The 25358-nt window shown below is 36.1% G+C and overlaps 1 protein-coding gene across 3 annotated transcripts in view; it reads right to left on the reverse strand.

The window, feature by feature from the left end:
- Positions 1-523: 523 nt before the first annotated feature.
- The window catches only part of Glra2 (glycine receptor alpha 2), a 135553-nt gene continuing 110718 nt past the window's right edge, over positions 524-25358 (reverse strand). For all 3 annotated transcript variants that reach the window (XM_070039298.1, XM_070039299.1, XM_070039297.1), the window contains one exon: positions 524-2089. In XM_070039298.1, the coding sequence (XP_069895399.1) occupies positions 1811-2089 (279 nt within the window). In that variant the 3' untranslated portion in view covers positions 524-1810. The remainder of the gene's footprint in view (positions 2090-25358) is intronic.

Genomic DNA, 25358 nt, shown 5'->3' on the forward strand with positions numbered 1-25358 from the left:
ATCTATCTATCTATCTATCTATCTATCTATCTATCTATCTATCTATCTATCTATCTATCTATCTATCTATCTATCTATCTATCTATCTATCTATCTATCTAATCTATCTATCTGTCTGTCTGTCTGTCTGTCTGTCTGTCTGTCTGTCTGTCTGTCTGTCTATCTATCTATCTATCTATCTATCTATCTATCTATCTATCTATCTATCTATCTATCTATCTATCTATCGAGTCTCACATAGCTCAGACTAGCCTGGGAACTTACTGTGCAGTCCAAGCTGATGTTGAACTTGTGACCCTCCTGCCTCAGGTTCCTGAGTGATGGGATTACAGGCATGCATGTTTCACCATAGCAAGTCAATTTCCATATTTCTACCATGAGAAGAGCACATTTATTTCTTATTGCAATACTATAATCATCAATAATGTAATAACTGTGTAAGTATTTCAAGTTTATGAGGAAGAAAGAATAGATAGAAAAATGTATTATTTTAGTGCAAAAATGAAAATCTCTAGAGAAGTTTGTGGCACACATAGCTTTATTGAAATTGAACAAATGCTTTTTTAAAATAACCCCTTTGACAACACATGTAAAATTTAATTATTTCCATATAGTTTTACAGGTTGTCTTTTGAGTAAGCAAAAATACGTCTTTTTTTTTCTTACTTAAAACATGTAGCCAGAATTCAAACCACATAGCTCTGGTACCAAAAAGGCAACAGGTTATGAAAATCACAGTACAATTTTAAGATTCTTTAAGTTAGTCAAGGATATTTAAAACAATATTCACTTGGGTTGACAGTAGAAATCATGGGTCAGTTCACACTAGAAGAGTAGTTACATCTATAATGAGAGCAGAAATGGGAAGTTTAAGGTAATCTGAGCTATACCATTCAGGACACACAATCTGATTGCTGAGTGGCTGCAATGGCTAAGTCACACTTGGGCACTTAAAGTTACACAAAAATATAGTGAAAATGGAAAAAAATACATGGTGTGCTAACTTGGATCTAAAATGAAATAGGCATTTACTGTAAGAAGATATACTAGCAAATCAACTACACAACACACAAGTTAAATCTCAAATTTACATCTAGGAAAGAAACATAATATTAAAGTGCACACCTACATAGAGATAGAGTAGAAATCTGTTCCTTGTGATTGGTGTTTATTTTTGCTGTTGTTGTTTTCTGGATAAGTAGAAATAATTTACAATCCACAAAAGGATTTTTCGGGTGAAACACTAATTACAGACATTGTAAAGAACATAGCTCTGGAGGCTTGTTTTAAAAACGAGGCAGGATTTTCCTGAAAAAGTTTGGTCCTCAGTTCACTAATGACTAATCACTATGGTCAGATGGTAAGTACTTTCAAAGTTTTTGTGTGTGTGTGTGTGTGTGTGTGTGTGTGTGTGTGTGTGTGTGTGTGTGTGTGTGTGTGTGTGTGTGTGTTAAGCTAACTTTTCTTTACAATAATTCAAATCTAAACCAAATCAAAAGGTAATCAGCCCTCAAGAACTTGACCCTGCATATCGCATTTGATCGATGTGTCACCTGAAAAATCAATGCTAAAGACTATGGATGGGAATTATGCTCATATGATTCTGCAACACTTTAATTTTGTGCAGTTTTCTCCATTGCCCCATATTAACTTGTCTTTTTGCATGTAGGTGCCAGGAGCCCCACCCGCATGATGCTCCCTCCCCCCTCCCTCAATCTTCTCCTTTGTCAAAGTGATATAAAGACAAATTTACTGTGTATTTACAAGCACAACACTTAGGCAAGAAGGTTCCCAGGGTCTGTAGGGCACATCTATTTCTTGTGGACATCTTCATGCCGTATGATCTTGTAGGTGATCCAGTAAAAGATGTTGAAAATGAGGAAGGCCAATGGGAAGGCAGCTCGAGATATTGTGTCAATCCTTTTTGCCCGGTCCACAAACTTCTTCTTGATGGCATCTGCATCTTTTGGGGGTTGCGGAAGCGGGTTGGCAGGTGTAGCCTTGACAGCTGTTCCGTCTTTCACTTGGAGGCAGTGACCCATTCCATAACCACTGAAATTAAAACGACTTTCACGTGTGCCATCTTCTTCCTGGGAGAAGAAAGGCAGGAAGTACAGAGTGGTTGTCAGTCAAGTTTGATGGAAGTTGCTTAAAATTCTTCAGAAGCAAAAAAGATAAATCACAGTTAGTTGGAGGTGTAGGAGACCTTTGGCATGATGAGTTTGCTTTCAAGTTGAGCTCAAGTTATTCACCGAACAGATAAAGTTCACTAACTTTTTCAGCTGAGAAATTAAGGGTAAGAATAATGGCTTTGTGGTCATGTTAGTTAATAAATAAACAGAAGCTACCTATACTATCTTCAGTGCTAACTTCTCCCCCAATCTGGCTTAATGAATACATATATTTTAATAAACTGTTTAACAACCAGTTCTCTGAATGCCAGTGTTATATTTCCAATCTACAGAGGGCCATTCGTTCATTTGTTCACTTATTTATTCATATAAAAAAACATTTAGTGAACTCCAGCTATATCGCTGGTCTGACTTAGGAGCTATTAACATTGTGGCATAGTTATAGTCTTTTTCCTTCATTGATATTGGCTCTAATGATAATAATAATAATGTTAGCTCTATGATGAAACCTTGTTTCTCCTCTGGCATTCTAGTTTATACCAATTATAGAACAGAGACAAAGTATTTGTGGTTTGGTGTGAATATTTCTATGATGAGTACTTTTTTTTTCCAGTGCTGATTTCTAACATTGATTTCTTTGGCCCATGAAACATCTTTACAAAATTTCAGCATGTGTCAATTTAGCTGATGTCAGTGGTATCTTGTGTTGATGATTTCTACATGAATTAGATAAAAGAAGAATTGTATTTATTACTTGGTATAATGTGCACATAGATTGAGACACAAATATATGTGATCTGGGCATGTAGTTGAGTCAAATAAAGGGGTCAGGTGGTTGGATGTGTTGAAATATTGGGGTTGATATAAGTTCAGTTCTAAATAGCTATTGGTTGAGTCATCATCTTTTATAACTAGGTTATTCCCTCCCACAACATGATTCAACTCTTCGCTGCATTCTTTAATGCTTGTGTTTCCCACAGTATGAGGAAACTCAGAATTCATTTTATTTAATCAATTTAACTGCATGTGATCAATGTCTTCAGCTACATGTAATTGTAACCCCTCTGTAGGGTATTTTCACTATATATATATATATATATATATATATATATATATATATATATATATGGAGAGAGAGAGAGAGAGAGAGAGAGAGAGAGAGAGAGAGAGAGAGAGAGAGAAACATGTAACTTAATAAGAATGTAAGATCAAAGTATAACCCAAATGGAGTGGGAAGGACAAATTCTACCATTTGTATTCATTCATATGAGATTTGTTAGGGTCAAGAAGTTCCCAAGATAGGTAAGAGAGAGGGTGTTTATCAGCTAGTCATACTTCATAGAATACAAAATGGGAAGTAAGAGAATGTATGGTTTAGACTCAGTATAGTAGATTATAGTATATATATATATATACACTCAGTTGGGCCAGTACAACAGAACCAACAAAATAGTAGATGAATTACTTAGCTAGATTAGTATCCAGGTACCATTTCCCTGGGCAAGAAGTACATTGCAGCATGGTAATGAAGAAAATAGTTCAATGGATTCCTTGAGACCTTTAGTTTATGTACATTGCCCACTGTGATATAATATTTCAGTTGTGGTCAACACTAAACATGGCATGGCTTAATAGTGTATTGACTGTTACCTGGAAATAGCTTGGAATTTGAAGAGATAGAACGTATGAATAATGGCTAAACATTTTATGTCACCCTTTGCCTTGCACATCCAGCTAGAAAAATGGAAGACTTGATATAATTGTAGTTCTTCATAGTGAGTGCATCTAGTATTACCAATAAAAGACACTGATTATACTTTAAATCTGCCCATTTAAAAGTCAAAATATCAGCCAAAGCTCATTTAAAATGTAATTGTGAAAGTATGAGTTTATATAGCTATTCTCTTCATTTCTTTTATTTATGTTGGATTGTCCTACCAGGCTGGTTCAATGTGCACTGTCTCATGAGTAATAAAATGTAATGAAGACTACCAATTAATTATTGGCTGTTGTCTATGTGGCAAGCATTGTGCTAGGCTTTAGGAGACAGTAAAGTTGAACAAGAGCTTTTATCTGCATAGAATGCAGTGGAAGAGGTTAACCTAAAAGCATTCTGTTACAAGGAAGGTGGCAAAAATAGTCCTCCTGAAAAAAAATTAAAAAATAGTCCTCCTGACATCTGAATATTTGCATGTACATAACTGTATCAACCAAGTAACAAACACTTAAATTTGACATAGATTCAGTTGCTAAATCTAATTTATTTTTCTCTGTATGGGAATGGTAGATTTTATGGATGTAAAAGTTTCAAATAACTAAAGTTCTAAAAATGTGGAATAAACAGATACATTAATCATTATGGTGTCATTATAACCATCTGAAGACTTAGTGCTTAGCAATCAAGAAAGTACACATTACGAGGAGGGGACTTGCTTGTCACATGGATTATAAACAACCTTGGGCTTTGTAACCACCATTAATTGCTACCTAAACCTCCTCATCCAATATGTGGGTGAAGCAGAAGTGGTGTTTATTTAGTAAGGAGAGATCCACACAAGGAATTTGACTCTTTAGGTCTTAGCTTTCAATCTGAGGCTTACAAACTATGTTGGTCTTGGGCAAACTACGCATTCTTTCAAGAACCTAGAGTATTTGGGCCAAAAATTGTCAAGAGTGCCCTAAAGCTGTGGGTCTCAGCTTTGGAGGTGGGAGAACTTTTAAAAAATATGTGTATGCTTGCCTTTTCTTCAAGCCCCTTAGAGGCCAAAGGCATCAGACTCTAGGAATGAAAATATAGCATCCATATGATTGAAAGAGAATCCAGTGACTCTAATGTAAAAGATCTGAAACCAATGGCCTTGGTAAGTTCTAATGTCCATCTCTAAAATATGCAACATATTCTATACTATTAAGTCTAAAGTTTCTTTTCAAATGGAAATAATCCCTGAAATACAGTTTCCTTTATTTGCCTAAATGAATTGTTCTTTTTCCCTTTCATATCTGTAGAATCCCATAAATTGCTATTCTCACATCTAAAAAACATTTAGAAACCCATGATTAAACATTTAATTCACTGCTTGAGTGAGATAATATTCTTTTAAGTTCCTCATCCCCTAAAGACATACAAATGGTGGTTAGCTAGTAGCCCATTTTAGCTCATAAAACAGAAAGAATCCTAAATATATGCACCCATGTTTCTTTTCGTACTGACTCATTCATTTGATTTCTATAGCCTTCCCACATACTGTGAATGGACAGCTGAAGAGATTAACACATTCAATTAACTACTAGAGTTAGAATAGAAGGATGGCAGGTTGGAATATCATTATATTGTTCATTGTCATGCAAACTGTGGGTTCTTAGTAAACATTTCCTGAATAATGAACAAAATGGAAATTTGGGACAGTTTTCCCTATGCTGGAAAATTTTCCCTCATTTGTTCAACAGCATTTCAAATTATGCTTCTGAGCATAGTTACAGTTAATTAAATCAATTCTTTAAGATTCTCTACCACAAGAAATAAATCTGTTGTAGGTAGAAATTATCCATTTAATTCTTCCCATGTAGAAGATATGAATGTTAGTTTAAGGTTCTTATTTACCAGTATGTCTCATTCAATGCTTTTTAAATATAGAACTTATATTATCCCCATCAAATGGGATGGTTTTGATTCTGAACACGTAACTGCAACCAATTTGAATATTTTGGTGTTTTACCAAATGACTAATTGCCTTTCTAACAGCTTCAGAATTGAATGTTGTGGCAATATGGCAAGATTCCTAAGGGCAAAAAGGAGATGAGTTTGAGTCATGGGCAAATGAAGCTAAAATACGGAACCATGTCATAGGCACAGAGTAGTTGGGCATCATTCCTAAGACAGACAGGTTATTCCAGTAAGCAAAGAATTGTAGGAATATATTCTGCACTTTTCCTAATTAGGGAGGGACCCAGTAAATCATTGTTCCTGATCCAACCTCTCCAGTAAGTAAGCAGTAATCACCTCTAGCTGATCCTGTTTTGTTATTCACTGATTAAATTCCTACAGAAAATGAATCATCTGATGAGTTGCACACTTCTTGTAATTTCTTCTGTCCTCTCTGATAGGATTTCCTCAAAGCCTATCTGCTGTGGGAAGTTCTGTCAGGGCAGTATGTCATTCATTTTGAGATTTACTATCTATTTTTACTTATTTTATCTCTTTTTTTACTTATAAAATGTAACCCATTCTTGTGCTTGGATAATTCTTATCTTGATGTGAAAGTGAACCTAAAATACACCAGAATTTCTTTGTATTAAATTGGTTGTCATAAGAAAATAATCTTAATATAAGTAAAAGGAAGAAGAAATAAGGGATTCCTAAAAATTTGGGTTGGAGAAACTTATTTCTGTTACATTTTTTACCTAGATTCATTTCTTTTCATTTTTTTGTAAGGGTGTCAGGGGTGGTGGTACAGTGCTGACTTTTGAGCTCAGGGCTTCACACTTATTAGGCTGGTACTCTACTACTTGAGCCATACCTCCAATACTGTTTGGTGGTGGTTATTTTTGAAATAGGATGTCACTTCCCTCTGACATGTACAACTGAGCAATACTTTATAGATGAGTTGCTGGGGTCACAGGCACACACAAGCAAATCCAGCTTCCTTTTGTAAAGATGGAGTCTTACAGACTTTGCTGCCCTTTTCTGCCTATCTGGCCTGACATCATGATCCTCCCATTCCCAGCCTCCCATGTAACTTGCGGGGGCAAACTTACACAAGTTTGCCTCACAAACTTGTCTGCCCAGGCTGGCCTTAAACCATGATACTACGCATGGTCTTAAACTTCCATATAGCTAGGATTACAGTCATGAGCCACCAGTGCCTGGATTCAACTAGTTTCTTTGACTGGACTGAATTGCCCTTTTTCTTGGAACAGGAAATTGTTCAGTTGGAACCAAAGGTTGTAGTGAGCTTCAATAAATGTAAGACATAATGAATGCTTTAGCCTACCTTAGGAAACAGTTAAGTGCAAACACAATAGGTTTTCAATGAAAAAGTCCCCAATGAAATTCTGGCTGAGTAATGCTTAATCAAAAACCTGACCATTTGTATCATCTGGATGTAGGCAAGAAGGATGGCCATGAGAAATTTTCCTAAATTCTTCAGGTCTCCACTTCTTCCTTCATATTATAGGGCCTTGTGAATAGATATGAATAAAGAATAGGTACAATTTATCACAATTATTTATCATACACTTAAAAACTAGTCAATCTCACACCATTCCTGAACAACACACATTTCCTAAGGAACAGAGGAAAAGAAAAGCTATTTAGTTATGTTTGTAATGTAACTTATTAAAAATTGCATCTAACACTCAGATCTGCCTGGAGTCTTCAATTTTTATATTTTTGCCTCTATTAAACTTTAAATGGCTTCCATTCAAGAATTTTGGATAAGGAGTCTGATCAGACTTTATAAAAGTTCAAATAAAGAAAATCAAATATAGCCCTTTGGTACCTAATGATGTGGTGAAATGAATTAAAACTATCAAAGTGTCATTTTGGATACATTATTAAAGGCAGTTTATAAGGAAGCTACTATATCATTTTTTTTTTGTTTTTCAATAGAGATAAATTCTCACTCTGTACACCAGGCATGTCTTGAATTAATGATTATCCTCCCTTAGCTTCCTGAATACTGGGGTTGCAATCATGTGTTACCATGCTAGGCTCAAGAAAACCTTCTCTTTAAGTGATCAAAATAATTGAGTTTTTTATGGAGCATGCTGTAATGTTTTCTTATATGTTTCATTGCTGAATGTTTCAATCAAGATAATTAACATTTATCACCTTACATATTTACAATTTTATCATAAGAATATTGAAAGGTTTAGGAACTTTAAAATATATAATATAGGATAATTAACTGTAATCATCATATTCTTCCTCTCAAACTGAAATTGGGCATACCTTAAAGAGATGTGTAGATGTGACTCCTGTCTAATAATATGAATTATAAATTGTACACAAGTAGCTTCCAACAATTAATGGAATTGTTTCCACTTAGATTAGAAAGCAACAGATACAGTATAGAATGAAAAAAAGTTTTTGTTTTTGTTTTTGTTTTTTTTGGGTCCGGTCGTGGGGCCTGAACTCTGGGCCTGGGCGCTGTCCCTCAGCTCTTCAGCTCAAGACTAGTGCTCTACCAATTGAGCCACAGCGCCACTTCCGGCTTTTTTTCTTTTTGCTTATGTGGTGCTGAGGAATCGAACCCAGGGCCTCATTCATGCAAGGCAAGCGCTCTACCACTGAGCCACCTTCCCAGCCCCTGAAAAATGTTTTCTAGACCCTTAATCACTTATAGTTATGAAACAGACTAAAAGGGTTATTTAGGTGCAAACAAGTACCACTTCTTATGGAGAAAAAAGATGATTCAACAAAGCAGACCCAGACCCAGAGAGCAAAGCAAACCTGCACAAGCGCAATTCCAAGGGAAGGATCTCTAGTCATGCCAACAAATTTTAAAATTCAGTGATTAATCAGTCATTACTGTGTCTTCCTCACCACTTGTTTTGAATAGGAGCTATTCTGTGAATATCTTCATATTGTCTGCTGGGTAAGTTGGGCAGATCTGTTTTGAGCTCACAAGTTTTTGTTTAGTTTTTTTTTTTTTTTGGTCGGTTGTGGGGCTTGAACTCAGTGCCTGGGAACTGTCCCTGAGCCTCTTTGTGCTCAAGGCTAATGCTCTACCACTTGAGCCACAGTGCCACTTCTCAGGTGGTTAATTGGAGATAAATCTCATGGGCCTGTAACCCTAGCTACTCAGGAAGCTAAGATCTGAGGATATCAGTTCAAAGCCAGCCCAGGCAGAAAAGTTGGTAAGACTCTTGTCTCCAATAAACTACTCAGAAAAATCTGGAAGTGGCACTGTGACTCAAGTGGTAGAGCACTAGCCTTGAGCACAAAGAGGCCCAGGGGCAGACCCTAACATCTCAGCCCCCTGACAAGCGAGGATAAGGTGTGAGCCACTTGTGCCCTGCACTCTTAGTTTCATATTGAACTGTCCCCAAAATACTTAACCCAAAGTATCTCACCTGACTTAAATGATGAGATCCTACATTTTGAACCACATTCTAGTTCAATGCATGTAATAAGTTTTACCTATGGAAGCCTTTTACAGGAAGGACCTCATTTCTCTTATCTGTAAAGGATAATAACAATAATTTTAAAAACATCTCCCTAGTTTACTGTTCTTGTATGTACCTAGTTAATCTATCTCTGAGAGTACAGATGAATGTGTTTTGCATATGGGAGAGGGATGAATTGTTTTGATACGTGGGTAGATTATGGCAGAATGTATTTGTCCAAGATGATCTCTACCACAGCTCTCATCCATATTTTCTTTAGTATCTCTTTTTTTTTTTTGCATTAAGAGCTTGGTTCTTGCTAAGCAAAACGTCTTACTTCCAGGAGCTGGAAGCTTGTGCCTATAATCCTAGCTACTCAGGAGGCTGAGAGTAAATGGATCACAGGCAGAAAAGTTTGTGAGACCGTATCTCAGAAAAAGTCATCAGAAAAATGAAATAGGGCTAGTGTCATGATTCAAGTGATAGAACCAAGCATGACGCCCTTAGTTCAATTTCCTGTATGGGGAAAAAAGCTCTACTACTTGAGCCATGCCCACTGTACAAAAAAAATCCTTTTTTCCTTTTGTCAGTTGTGAGGCTTGACCTCAGGGCCTGGGCACTGTCCCTGAGCCTCTCTGTGCTCAAGGCTAGCACTCTACCACTTGAGCCACAGTGCCACTTCTGGTTTTTGAGTGGTTAATTGGACATGAGTCTCACGGGGACTTTTCTGCCCCAGCTGCCTTCAAACCGTGATCCTCAGATCTCAGCCTCCAGAATAGGTAGGATTATAGGCGCTAGCCACTGTTGCCTGGCATTCTTGTTCTTTTTGAGGCACCAAAGATGGAACCCAGGGCCTCCCACATACTAGGCAAGTGATCTACCTCTTGAGCTGTGCCCCTATCCACCAATGCATCTTTGAAGCCCCTCCTACTGAGAACTGTCTGTGTTCCCTTAGTTTGATCCTAGCGAGGTTGGCTGGTAATGTGCATATAACAAAAACAATGCAGTAGACCAACACTGTATGACTTCCAATGCAAGTTCAGAAAAGGTGATGTAGCTTCTTCCTGTTGACTACTGAACTTGTGCTAGGAATCCTGAGCCACAATATAAAAAGTCCCACACTACTGAGACCACCATATTGGAGGGAAGCCAAGACACATGGAAAGGTCATATACAGCCACTAATTAGCATTTCTAATCTTATGATACTCCTAACAAGAAATAACCATTAGACATTGAGTCTTTCCAGAAGAAACTTTAGATAGAAGGTGTAACTAAGACAGAGACAAATCATCCTCATTCTGCCTTCTCCAAATTCCTGAGTGAAATAAGTTGCTGGTTGTTTTGTGTTATTAAGTATAAAATTATTTATTATGCATAGTAGCTGGAGTAGATTATTTGACTCATTGTTTCACCATATTTTACATTTTCAATATCAAAGTCTCAAGACTTAGAATTCCTAGCATAAACTAAGAAATATTACAAATATTTAGGTTGTCCATGGTCCTGTGGGAATGCTGGCCTTTTAATTTTAAAAGTAGGAGTAAAAAATGTCAATTTAAATACAGTGTTGGTTCTCCATGGATACTAATATACTTAAATTCATTCATTAATAACTGCTTGGGTGCCACCCAGTGTGCTTACTTCTAGATGTTCTTTAGAAGGACTAAGTCAGAGACCAGCAAAATGAATAGTAGGAAATGGATACTTGCAGTGGGGGAAGGGATTAAAAGGAGTAGAGTAGAAGAGTGAACAGAGGAAATGCAGGCAAGAATGCACCTCGTATATGCCACAAAACTGAGACAAATAAGGGTAAAGATGTTGAAGGGATGATAAGATCAAGATGCATTGTATACATAAACTATTATGTGGCAAAATTTTCAATGTATAACCTAAACATTAAGAAAAGTGAGGGAAGGGGTGGGGTGGGAGGGATGAGTGAGAGTAGGGGGTGACATTGATCAAGAGGCACTGGATTCATAAGCTGCTCTATTGAATGGCAACTCCTTTGTACAACTTCCTAAAGAAAATTATATATATTCATATATGGGTGTGTATATATATATATATATATATATATATATATATGTATATGGTGAACATGGCTCTGTAAGCCATGCTAAATATGTTGGCTCTGGTTTGTTCTGAAATGAGCTTCTTGTATCTTCTCTTAGCCATTTGAGATAGAGCATCACTGTGGAAGGCTGCAATATCCACCCTACTACAGGAGTCATATTACTGGAAAACTAGCAGCACTCTAATATAATGTGATGTTAATGGGGGCTGTAGCTCCTGGGTGAAAAACAAACATGTTGACTTTCCCTCAGTAATAATGCAGCAGCAGGAGGCCCATGTCATATCTGGTGACATTCTCAGGGGCACAATCTCAGAGATTCTCACTTATTCATCAGCCAATCTCTTTCCTGTTCTAAAAACCAAACACAAGTGTGCTTTCTTTTAAATAAATATGAGGAAGTGGCGCTGTGGCTCAAGTGGTAGAGTGCTAGCCTTGAGCTGAAGAGTGCAAGGACAGCGCCCATGCCCAGAGTTCAAGCCCCACGACCGACAAAAAAAAAAGAAAGAAAGAAATGGAACTTAAATAAATATGAGAACCAAATGAAAGTGACAAATTACTGGGTAGTGTCTTTGATATTAGATTCAGAACTAAGAATCTAGTATATGATCAATAGTTCTTGATAAATCCTTATTGATTGCCTGGGGAATTTTTTTTTTACTTTATAGAAGGATCTTCTAGTAGCTAGTAAAAATAAGCTCATTTTGTTCCTGATTTTACTCATCAAAACGGATTTACACTCAATCTTTTCTAAGAAAACCACATTCTATAATGAGTCAAATGTGCTCATAACTATAAAATTCTGGTACAAAGTAATCTACTTTTTAAAAGAGAATAAATAAATAAATAAATAAATAAATAAATAAATAAATAAATAAATAAATAAATAAATAAATGTATTGGAGGAGGTTTGTAGAAAAGAAAAGATTACAGAATACTTAAAAAAAGACTGTATCTTATTAGTTACTTAAATTTATCAATGAGAGATAAAGCATTATACAGTAATGGCCATAAAACTTAGGCACAGGTAGGGATGTAATGTTCACTTTTGCTTATTTTATTCAATAATGAAATTGGCAGAAGGAAAAAGAAAACCTTTGTTCCACTGAAAGCTTTTCTGCACCCAGGACCTCCCATTGCAGGGGCCCTGGTGATGCAGAATCCATTTATCAATCTGTTCTATTTATTAGTTTTCAGCAGTAATGTGGAATAAAGCAACTCCTGTTATAGGACAAGCACTGTAAGCATAATGATATATAATATTTATTCTTAAACTCTAGCTACCTAGGTTTATTTTTGAAAGGGCAGAGGTGACTAGATAGGGGATGAGAAATTCTTTGTGGTGTGACCAGGATCTCAGGAACTGATATTGCCATGACCTACAAGTAGCAGGAATGTAGGGAAGAGGGATTGAGGAAGGCCAAGATTCTTAGCTACCAAAAAAAAACAAAACAACCTCCATTTCCTCTTTCAGTAGTAGATTGTCCTGTAGCTAGCTCAGTGTCGCTTAACTATATAGCATTATTGACAATTGTGTCTAGATAATTAGTTGTTGTAAGGACATAAGTTTTGCATTCAGAATGTTTTGCTCCATCCCTGGCCTTTGTCCATATTAGATGCCAGTAGCACCTCTTTTTCCTAGTTGTGACAACCAAAAATGTGCTAGACTTGCTAGATAAGGCCTATAAGAGCAAAATTGTTCCCTGAGAACCTGTGTTTAGCTTGTCAGGTGTGGACACATGGAAAGGCTATTTTCTCCATCCTCCTTTGGCACCTATGTTAGTCTATGCAATCTATCAAGCATCTGGAATCAAATCAACTCAAAAGTCAAAGCAGAATCGAATCACTCTGCTACCTCCAATATTACATGGTCAAAGCCACCTGATAGTGGCTCGTCAAAATCATTCCATCAGAATTATTGCAATAATCTTCTAATATGGTTGGTCCTTAGGCTTCTGGATTCTCCCTATCAATAATAATGCATATTTTCAACATAGCAACTAGATGGATCTTGTTATAATGTGAGTCAAGTCAAGGTTGTTCTTCAGCTCAAAACCCTTCAGTGGCTCTCACCACAGAGCTTCTTGTAATGTTTCCTTTAGCTCTCAGACCCCATGTCTTGTTGATTTTCCTCTAGCCCAGGTAAGCAGACATTTTCTGCAACCTAGTTAGATTGTAATTAGTAAATAGATAGGTGTAGAGTAAATGTTTTTTTATAACTCATGGACCATGTTAACATATGCAGTCCACATTCTTTTAACATATGATTTGAATCAAATTTTTATATAGTAAAAATATACCCCACTCTATTTCAGAATATATCTTACCTATAGCAGCATATATTACTCTTTAATTATTATTAACTCATTTAGCTTTCTGCTTAAAAATCTCTAAGGCAAAAATATTTTCACTTAATGTTTGCTGTTGTCTTAGAGAAAGTAGCTGAGAAAACCATAACACAGTTGAGATGTTTCAATTCCTCAAGAGAATAGTTATGCCTTACATAGGGAAATTCTTTCCTAGTAGCTCTGTCAATTCTGTTCTAGCTTACAGTGTTCAAGTCACACTAAATTTGAAGAAGCATGAAGGTGAACATCTTCCATCTGGAGTATGAGCTTTTTAATTATTAACATTATTTGCCATCTGTTCTGGGTGTTAAGTGAACATTGAGAATGGACAGGACAGGTAATCAGGAAACTAACCTACTGCTAAACTCAATAGCAATAGCATCAATGGGAAAAGTTATAACATTAACATCAATGACAAATCGTGCCAAGCATTGGCTTCCTTTGTAACTTAGATAATTCTGATGGCAAAATTCTCTGCGCTATTATCACACCCATTCTTTCTCATGTGTGTTGTGTATATGGACTACACACACACACACACACACACACACACACACACACACATATATATATAAACACATATATAGGTATATATATAAATTTCATACACAATTGATACCAAAATGATTACTGTGTGGGATCATCTGTTGTTTACCTTGCACTGCCATTCCCATAGAAGCACCTGTCTAAGACTGGGAAGAATTCTCCTGCTTGCTTTTGGGTTATGATTTTTCTATAAGCTGAATTTAGGAGATTTGGAAGGTTGAAAGTAAGCAGAGGCTACCATTGTTTGGAGTCAATGCAGTGTGTGTGTGGAAAGTCAATGAGGCTGCTTTAGTGACAGTAATATTAGATACAGTAGTAAAAGACCGTTGTGAGTACCTACTTTGGTGGCTAAATGTGGTAGTTTTTCAATATTTTCTTAGGAACATCTGCTTTTATACCCAAAACTTAAAGGTTAAGTCTTATCTTTTCACACTTGTCTTTTAGATCTTCATTCTTCTGGTCATTCCTACATTCATATGAACTCTAAATACTATATTGAAATTCTTGTTTTGGTACAATTTTTAGTGTCTCTCTTTCCCTGACCAAACCCAGACAGATAGAGGTATTCTGGTACTTCAGACTTTTAACTACAAAGCAAATTGGTAGAGTTTTATTCAACTAAGTTTCATTGAGGATCACAATCTATCAAGCATTGGAAAGAAATAAGAATAGGGAAGAACAAGTTTTTACATGAAGTGTGAACGGGTTTTAGAGAATGAATCTAGAACATGTAAACCAGTCATTCATAGTTAGGGTCCGTTTTAATCCTCAGGGGCCATTTGGTCATATCTGGAGATATTTTTGGCCATTATAATGAAGCAAACATTTTCTACTGGCATTTAGTAACTTGGTAGAAGCCAAGATACTGCTAATCATCTTGTAGTAAATAGTATAACCCCTACCACAAAGCACGGATTATCTAGCTCAAAATAATAGTGCTGAGTATGGGGAAACTTTTACATACCCAAATGTTTTTAATATAATGTGATATCTGCTGTGGAAAAGGAATGCACATACCACCACATACTGTGGGAGAGGTAATACTATGCTAAAGTAATTAAAGGAAAGTTAGATTACATTCTTCTTTTAATAGCATCGAAGAATGCACTGCCACTGAAAGATGTATGTGAATGCTATAGCTATGTCACAGAGAAGCACATACATGATGTAAAAGCAGCCTCATTTTAACTGAACCTGCTTGTAAGTGCAACCGCAGAGCAGTTCCAGTCTGCCATTTGGCCAGGAGCTGTTGTCTTATAATCATTCTGCATTATAATCCAAGGGAAGATTTGTTGCGAAGCACAGAAACTCACTAATGGTAGTTTAAATAAATGGGAAAAAATGCCTTTAATAAATCACTTTAAGAAAATTATTATTATAATAGTTTATCTCCTTAGTCTCCACGGATCAAGAAACAAGGTCCCTTAAAGGTGAGAAGACAGATATGGAGCTAGAATTCCTTGCTTCAAATCTCGGTTCTGCCACTAGTCATTGTGGCATCTGGGTATATCACTCAGACATCTATGTGCCTTATCTCCTCTGCTGTAAAATGGAGACAATAGCATCATCTTTATAAGATTTTTGAGGGTATTCCGTGAGACAATGGGCTTTAATGACTTACAACAGCACTTGGTATATAGTGTGTTCAATAAATGATAGTCTCATATTGATATCGATAATAATATAATCAGAGTTATTCAGCTCAGACACTCTAATAAGCAAGGCATTTAGTAAAATTATTCTACATCTCTCAGGGCTATTATTCTCAACTATTTCTGCTTTTGTTCTACCAGTTTCCTTTATTTATTCGTGTTCCGACCAGGCCACATCAGCCTCTATCCTATGGGAACCTGTTCAAATCAAGTTCTTACTATCATCTAACTGAAAGTATTAGGACTTCATTCAAATTCTTGGAAGAGAGGATCTTATTGATATTCCAGTTTTTAGACTGTTGTCCATAAATCACTGGATGTGAAAAGTGATATTCATGAGATACTAAAAGGACACATTGGGGTCAGGGTAAAGAGTAAGGGAATGCTTCCTGGGAAGTGAATGTTTCTGAAAGCACACCATTTGAGAAACAGTAAAAGGAACAAGGAAGATTGGTCTTGAAGAGATAAGCTTAGATCATATGAAAGCGGTTTTCTAAAGAATGAAGGGTTCTTATGAATTCAGATTCACATTTATTCAATGGCTTCAAAGTAGCTAATCAGAAATAATTGGTTGGCATTACGAGGAGATGGAATCCAACTCAATATGAAGATGATCCTTTAACAATCTATGGCTGAATAGGGAACATTCATGAATATGGAAGTTCATGAATTCCTTATTGCTAGAGATAGTCAAGTGTTATTCTTGGGTTTCATAGCCTAGAGGCTCCAAGCAATAACACCAGCCTTCCAAATAAACACTTTTCTCTTTTTCTGCTCACTTCCACTGCTCAATTTCTGCTTGAAGAAGCTCAGAGGGAAGGGAGTCAATGCTTTTGGCAAAATTTGGTGAGTTGTGTGTTCCTGCAGGGAACTCAATAAACTCAAAAACTGAGAACTGATCAATAGGATTAAATCTGTATTTTTTCTGTTCTTGATGCTTTTCTACCAAGTTGGAAAGACAGGTTAATAAGTTCATCCTGCAATCACCCAGATGTGCCTTGGAGAAGTGTTAGCGCTTTTGAGCAGAGGAGCAGTAAGGCTTATCTAGAACGGGGAGACATCTGTGGGCTATCGCTTCATTGCTTTTCACAGCTGCAAAACAAACATGTTTCTCTTGGTGGGAAAAAAAAAACCCATAAACCTACTTTCTCTGGCCAATCTTATTTCCTTCTGCATTTACATAATCCTGTTAAGCCAGGTTTTCTCTAATGAATGTGGACTGTAGGTTCTGTTTTAAAATTAGCAGTTACTGAAGCAGGTGAACACTAAACCATCAGGAGGCATTTTCTTATTGCTTCTCCCAAGGACATTCACTCAAAGCAGCAGAGTGAAGCAGAAACACAATCTATGCTCCATTTTTGTCTGGCTTATCATTTAGTTCTGTAGATCATTTGTGCTTTTGCTGTCTTCTACCTTCCTTATTTATCACTATTACAACTATAACTATTGTAAGCACCTCTTTAAAAAATTGGAAAATAATGGATGAAATTAGGGTTTTTTGTGTTTTTTTGAGATAGAGTAGCTGTAGTGTATTTCCAAGGTTTCCCTACTGTCTGTTTCATTACTATGGTTACCAGATTTAAGACTTCAGACAGAAAAATCTGTGTTTAGGCCCAGAGGGAAGAGACTGGTTGAAGTAAACACAGAAGACAGAGATTGATCACAAGTGAAATGAACACCATATCTGTTGGTCTAATTGTTGACCAATTGAGTTTCTAGTAAACCATTAAGGTATAGATAATACAGTACTTGTGAGTTACTTCCCTTTCCTTTTCAGAAATGTCAATGCAATAATTATAAGCAATGGCAAAAAGGAAACCTTATATGGGTAGAAGAAAATATATTTCATAGAAACTTGACTTCTATCTCCCAAGCTGTGTGCCTTGCAGTAAAACAAATGTGCCAAATTGTGTTTGACACAGCTTGACACAGAAGGCACAGGTAACAGAGCGATGAGCATCACACTGGGTCATGGGCATCACAATCCTTAGGTGGGGTGTGGATGTCGATTATTAAGACAAGGATAGACAAGGAGCTTAGTGAGTTTTGGTGAGGTGCGATGGTCAGTAAAAGCTACAGTTCCTATCCATGTCATCATAGAAAACAAATAATGATCCTTGCTACTTATTGTACCTATGGCTGCCTCTTAAGGGTCTCTGACAAAGGTAACCCAGAGAAACTCTGGTGAATTTGTTTACCTAGCCTTATCCATCTTGAAAGGGCTGGTTTTCAAAATGTTTCTGCCATGAAAATACTTCATGATCACATGTATGTTTGGAATCTAAGATAGTCAAAGTCATAGAAGCTGATAATAGAATGATAGTTGTCAGAGGCTGGTGAGAGGGGGAAATAGAAAAGAGATGTTGATCAAAGAGCACAAAGTTTTAGTTACACCAAATGAATACATTGTGGGCTTCTACTTTACAGCAATGTACTTACTATATTGGATACTTGAAATTTGCTGAAAGTAGACCTTAGGTTTTCTCAGCACAAAAAGAAACAAAATGGTAACTATGTATGATGAATATGTTAATTAGTGTGATTATGATGCTTATTCCATAATGTGCACATAGATCAAGTTATATTTCTTGAATAGTTTTCTAAATTGCCCCTTAACATAAAATTGAAGAAAACATAAAGATAACAATGTAATGATGAATACAAACCACATATACAACACTTTTCTCTGCAAGCCAAAATTTTCCATTATTAGACAGAATATATACACGTAAACATACTCTATCCACAGTGATATATCTAACAAAACAATATTTTAAAAAATTGTGTAGTTTTCCAGTCAAATGCACTCCAATATTTTCTATTGTTTGCCCACTTTTTTTTCTTCATGAAGCCTACTGTGAAGCTACTGTGCTGCCTTCAGGAGTTCTAAGTCAACCACACCCTATAATTTAAAAAGTATTACATTAAGTAGTCACAAATGGTTTCTTTGTTGTTAGTATACATTCCGTAAATATTTATTGAGCATTTACTTTATGATAAGAATGTTCTAGTTGTGGAGAACTCTTAAAGAGAGGCTTTCAAATACCTGGCCAGATTCCTGATAAGTGATGAGTTAAATGTTCTGTTTAAACTCATGACAAACTGTCGCTATAATTTCACTATAATTTCACAAGAGGAGCCTGCCTATTATGTGCCAGGTACTGTGTTAGGCCCCGGGATTTAAGTCCCAGACTGTGTGTTGTACACACCTGTTTTCTGGCTTTGTAAAATTTGGTGCAATTATGTTCATCAACTTTTGCTATGATTTCTAGAAACATTGGAGATCTATTCAGAAAAAACATTGCCTATGCTGACACCTTGAAACAATTCCCTTATGTTTTCCTCTAGTAATTTCAAACTTTTATGTCTCATATTAAGGTCTTTGTTCTATTTGAGTTGATTTTTATATAGTGTAATTGGGATCTCATTTCAGACTTTTACATGTAAATATCCTACTTTTTCAGCAACACTTGTTAAAGAGGCTATTTTAGGGAATTAATGGAAATGTAATGAAACATATAAACAGAAGCAAGCGCAAGAATCCCACAATCATCTTAATAGATGCAGAAAAATTATTGATAAAAATCAAACATACCTTCATGCTAAAAACCTTGTATAAACTAGGAATAGAAGGCTCATATCTGAGCAAAATGAACAGAACATTGTTCTGAGTAGAGAAAACTGAAATTTCCTCTAAAATCAAGAATAAGGCAAGAGTGTCTACTTTCTCCACTCTTATTCAATGTAGTGCCTGATTAAGAATCGGGCAGCTGAGGCTGGTGCAGTAAAGCAATTGAAAAAAGAAATGAGATACAAATAGGAAAGGAAGAAATAAAATTATCCATACTTGAAGATGATATGATCCTATATTTAAAAGAGCCAATGACTCTGCCAGAAAATTTTTAGGTCTGATAAACATTGTTTCCAAAGTAGCAGGATACAAATAACATACAAAAATTAATAACACACACATATCTATATCTATATCTATATCTATCTATCTATCTATCTATATTCATGATGAAGGGGCTGGGAATGGGAAAACAATTCCATTTGCAATAGTCTGAAAAAATAACATATCTAGGAATAAACCTATTCAAGAAGGTGAAAGACCTTTACAATGAAAACTATAAAGTGAAAGAAATAAATTACAGAAGACCCTAGAAGATGAAATGACCTCCCATGTTCATGGATGATCAAAAGTTAAATGACCATACTACTGAATGCAACATGAAAATTTGATCCAAACCCCATCAAAATTCCAGTGACTTTCCTCACAGAAAGAAAAAGCTTTCACTTTTATCTGAAGTTCTCTGTGTGGGAAACTCTCCAGGTTGAATTTATGTACCTGAGAGGTCTAACAGCCAAATGGGAGGAGGCCATTTTCTGCTGAGTACTAAATTCACCCTTAGAAATGTAGTTTTCATTATCAACTTAATTACTTAATCTCTGTTCAGAAGGCCAAGGCCAACTTATATAATTTACAGTTAGCATTTCAACCAAAAGTAACTTTACAAAACTGGCTTCTTCCTCAAGAATAGAGTCCTTCTTTAAGAGCTGAAAGCAACTCCAGAACAACTGTGTTCTTAACATTTTCTGTCCCATATTAGAACATTACTTACATGTTCTCTTAATGATCTCTAAAGCTGTATGAAAACAGATTTCAAAGAATCTTCCTATCGCTCACCCCTTTTCTAATGCACACTTCTCTGTACAAAGCAATCATTAAAAAACCAACTCATTGGACAAATGAATTTTGGGGTGGTCCAACGGTTCAATGTGAAAACTTAAGAAGACAGGGCACATTTCCTTATACCTATTCTTTTTTAAAATGGTTGTTGTAAACATGATGTACAGAGGGGTTACAGTTACCTAAGTCAGATAATGAGTACATTTCTTTTGGAATAGTGTCATCCCTACCCTCACTCTCTCCCATTTCTCCCTCTCATCCTGACCCACAAGTTGTATAGTTCATTTTCAACATAGTATCTAGGGAGTACCACTGCTGTACTTGTTCACCCTTTGTCCCACCTTTTCTGTGCCCCCTTACCCTCCCAAAGTCACATAAACTAACAAGACAAAAGGCAAAGAAAACCAAAGGAGCAACAAAGAAAAAAAGTCATTTTATATGATCATACACATAACTATCAAGCCTTTGTGATCCTCTCCTAAGAATATCCTCCTTTGATCTCACTGTGTGAATGTCTAAAGATATTTTGATAGTCGTTATCCTGCCTTCCACAGATAGCAATACTTTCTTGCAACTATGACGGTATCTCTTGGCCACTGTAGTTTGCTTCATGCCTACTAAAGGCAGGCCAGAAGTGATAGAAAGTGAATGTTTCAGGAGAGGCTCTTAAGCCATGAGAACTGTAGACTGGTGAGTAAATACCCATCATTGTTACCCTTGGGAGATCAAGTCTGAATCTCTCAGATTTGTGCAACACTTACTGCATTACTGGTTTTCCCAACTTGACAAGTTTCAAAATACAAGTACAGTGCTCCATACTTGTGAAACAAAGCCTGTGACTTCAGTCCTACTACTATGTTATAAAAGCTATGATTGTAGATATCTTGAGCCATATTTTGCTTTATGATAACTTGTGCTATAGTTATGTTAATAGCTGGATTCTTTTAGTGTGTTTAAATTATAAAATTTTATTGTTATTACAAAGGTGATTTACAGAGGGGTTACTCTCCCATAAGTAATGAGTGCATTTCTTTCCTTCCTTTGCTCTCTCTCAGTTTTTCCCTCCTGTCCCCACCTACAACTTGTATATTCTTTTTCAACATAATGTCTACCGAGCACCACTGACTACCACTGCTTAAAACTGGATTCTTATAAACGAGAGAGAGGTCTTGTGTGTCCCCGACAGAACAGCAAAGAAATGCAGGTTTGCCTAAGAACAGTAATAATTTATCTTTTATCAATACTATTCTTGTTTGTAACAAGTTCATTTGACTGCTAAAGGTGCATCAGACACAGTTTAAACAGAAAATAAATGATTCTGGCTCTGTAAAAGAGTAGGTACAGGTAACTAGAATGTGCTGATAAATCTACAAGTAAACACACTAGATGGCAAAAGACAAAAAATAGACTTGGACATGATAAATTACACAGGTCTTTAGACATTCACACAGTGAGACCAAAGGAGGATATTCTTAGTAGAGGATCACAAAGACTCAATAGCTATGTGTATGATCGTATAAAATGATTTTTCTTTGTTGTTCCTTTGGTTTTCTTTGCCTTTTGTCTTGTTAGTTTATGTGTCTTTGGGAGGGTAAGGGGGGGCACAGAAAGTTGAACAAGTGCAGCAGTGGTAGTCTCTAGATACTATGTTGAAAATGAACTATACAACTTGTGGGTCAGGATGAGAGGGAGAAATGGGAGAGAATGAGGGAAGGGGTAATACTATTCCAAAAGAAACGTACTCATTATCTGGCTTAGGTAACTGTAAGCCCTCTGTACATCATCCTTGGATGATGGGAAATGGGCTTGCAGATGTTGTTAAGGAACCTGGAATGCAGAGAGGTTCTTGGATTATATAGATGGACTTAATTAAAACAGGTGGAGGCCTGAAGTAGACATGGTTATGGAAAATGTATCAGAGAAATGCAGAGTTGTGGCTTTAAAACTAAAGAAAGAGTCATAGCCAAGAAGTATGAGTAGTCTCTAGAAGTTAGGAAAAGCAAAAAGTCACATTCTCCTCTAGGCCACTGTCATATAAATGAACCAAAGATGGCCTCTGTGTAGTGGACTCGGATAATTTACTCTTCATTATAGGTTGATATTAGTTAGCTTAGGAGCCTGAGTGCACTAAACTCAAATTTTACACTTTGAATTTTTTTTAAATAATGAAAACTGGCAGCATGCAGGAGAGAAACAAAAGAACTGCCAAGCAAGGAAAGATTCGGGGATAGACTCACTTATCTAGGCAACATCTCTCCTGGATGAATCTCTTCTCTCTAAGGCACTAGATTTCTCTTGCCATGAGGGGTCTCGCCCATGCAGTCCAGTACAAGCACTGTCAAGTTATGCTTTCTGTGTGTTACTGCCTCCAAGTTCTATCATCTTTGTTCTCGAACTGTTCAATTTGTCAATCCCCTGAATTAAGCCATCACCTTGATTTTAGCACAGTGATCTATGGTGGACTTCTGACCTTCAAAGGCTATAGAATAAAAGTTTGTCTGGTTTGAAAACTATTAAATTTGTGGGGGGGGGAGGTTAGGGAGATAACAAGAAATGTGTTACTATAATAATTTGAACTATCAATTCATTCTTATATTTATAGGTGCTTAACACAGCTTTGCTAAGGTCATAGTATATGTCTTAGATCTGTGAAGCTAGTTGCAGAAAATTGCAAAAAAGGCAAGTGAAAATGTGTTCATAATGATCTAGCTAGAGTGGGACTTTCAGATAAGTACAAACTAATTCTATAATTGAGTTTGTATAATTATAAATGCTGCAGTCAATTTTCCTGATCTTATACCTCATTGCAATCTGACCTTTTCTAAATGGTATTCTTATAGTTCCAATCTGTAACCATTTCATCAACTCTAAAACTTTTAGGGAGAGAGGTAGTTGAATGAGGAAGCAGAATGCAGTTAAAAAAAAATACAGTGTTTATCCTGCATTGATCAAGATGTATTGTATTCGTAACTTGCTTTGTTGAATGGTAACACCCTGTACAACTACTTAAAGATAATAAAATAAATAAATAAAACAGTTTAGACATTCTTGCTTTGGAAGCATATGAAATCTTCCTTCCTCTGAATCCCATGTTCCCATGCCTTTTGTTGAACCCAACTCTTTATGATGTAGTGAAAGCACAATGTTATTTGGATCTCCTTTTCCTCTGTCATGCTGGTGTTCACTGGCCTTTATCCTTTATTCTTGCCCTTCCTTTTTCTTCCTGTCTCACCAAAGTCTTGATCTTTCTTTGAAACTTTCCTTTCGTGCCCCTTCTCCTCTTTGTCCTCTCATAATATATCCTGCCTTTTTCTCTCTTGTTTTCTTACTTTGTATTCTCCTTCTGTGTAACCTCATCCATTCTATAGCTTAGCCTCCACCTGTATGTTAATGACTCCGCAGAATCTCTGTCCAACCAAGTCCTTGCATACTTGCAAGTCCTGTCTCCTGAACATTGGAATGCTTTATGGACATTGCTACCTCTAGAACTCAAATTTCAGTTTATTGTATAATGAACTCCATATCTTCCTCTTTTGTTCTTCATGCTATAAAGGCACAATGTCAAAGGTAGGGTCCATAGAACTTTTTGGATGTTTCATAGCATATATATATATATATATATATATGTATATATATGTATATATACACACATATATATGTATAAAACTTATATCAAACATCTCAATGAATAACTGAGATAATCTTGAGATAAGAGTAAGGGTAAGAGAAAGAGAAAAATTTTAAAGAGTAGGAAACCAGAGGAACAGAAAAATAGAATTAAGGAGGAAGACAAGTAATAAAGAAAACAGAGGTATTGAGAAGTAGCCTAAAAGGAAAAAGAATTGAAAGGAGATGCTAAAAAGATAGGGATTTCATTTGCAAGGCTGATTCTGCAAATTACTTTGCATGTTTCAAAAGAGAATTCCATATTGTGAGCCCTAAAAATCTTAGTGTGTCATAATACCTAACAAAATGTAACACACTTTGAAGAAGACACCTTACAAACACTAGTAGTCTTTATGTCCCTGACAAGCACTAGCTCTATATCTTGTAATATGAGGAATTACAAAACGCTCTGACATTTATTTATTCTGGATGGCTTGTGAATTCATAATGCATGCAGGCCTGTTTATGCCTTATCTAAATTCCTCAACCTTTAAGATTAAAAAATTAAAAAAACAGGGCTTCTGCATCCCTGGGGAAGTAGTTACAAGCTCTTCAACATTATGTTTCCTAAGGAAGCAGTTGTTACCTTAATTAATGATCTATGAAATCATATTTAAACACTTTGTGCAAACATGTAGAATATGAAAAAATGGTAAATGATAAAACATACCATCTCACAATATTTTCTTAAAAGAAATGTGTGTGTATATATATATATATATATATATATATATATATATATATATATATATATATATATATATATATGCTTAGTTATACCAAGAAGTTTCCAAGGGCATATATAAAACATACCTGTATGGATTTAAAATATAAATATTATGTCTTTTACAAAGCACCTTATTTCCTATTAGTTATACCTTCAATGGGTAGTGTTTCAAGATGGAATCAATCCATGTGGTTAATGATTGTGGTCACATTTGTAGCAAAGGCAGAAAGTCATTATAGCATTGCTATTACTGAAAGTCATTTTGGAGATTTTATGGACTGTCAGTGGTCACCTGGCACTAGTTAGTAAATTATAATCATGAGTTCCTTCATGACCTACTCATCAGAATCTCTCTAGCTGAGAGCCAGGGATCCATATTTTACCTCCAGATGTTTCTCATGTACTCCTAAGTTTGTGT

This window comes from Dipodomys merriami, unplaced genomic scaffold, assembly GCF_024711535.1.
Source record: "Dipodomys merriami isolate MVZ:Mamm:240054 unplaced genomic scaffold, mDipMer1.0.p SCAF_3, whole genome shotgun sequence".
Classification (NCBI taxonomy): Eukaryota; Metazoa; Chordata; class Mammalia; order Rodentia; family Heteromyidae; genus Dipodomys; species Dipodomys merriami.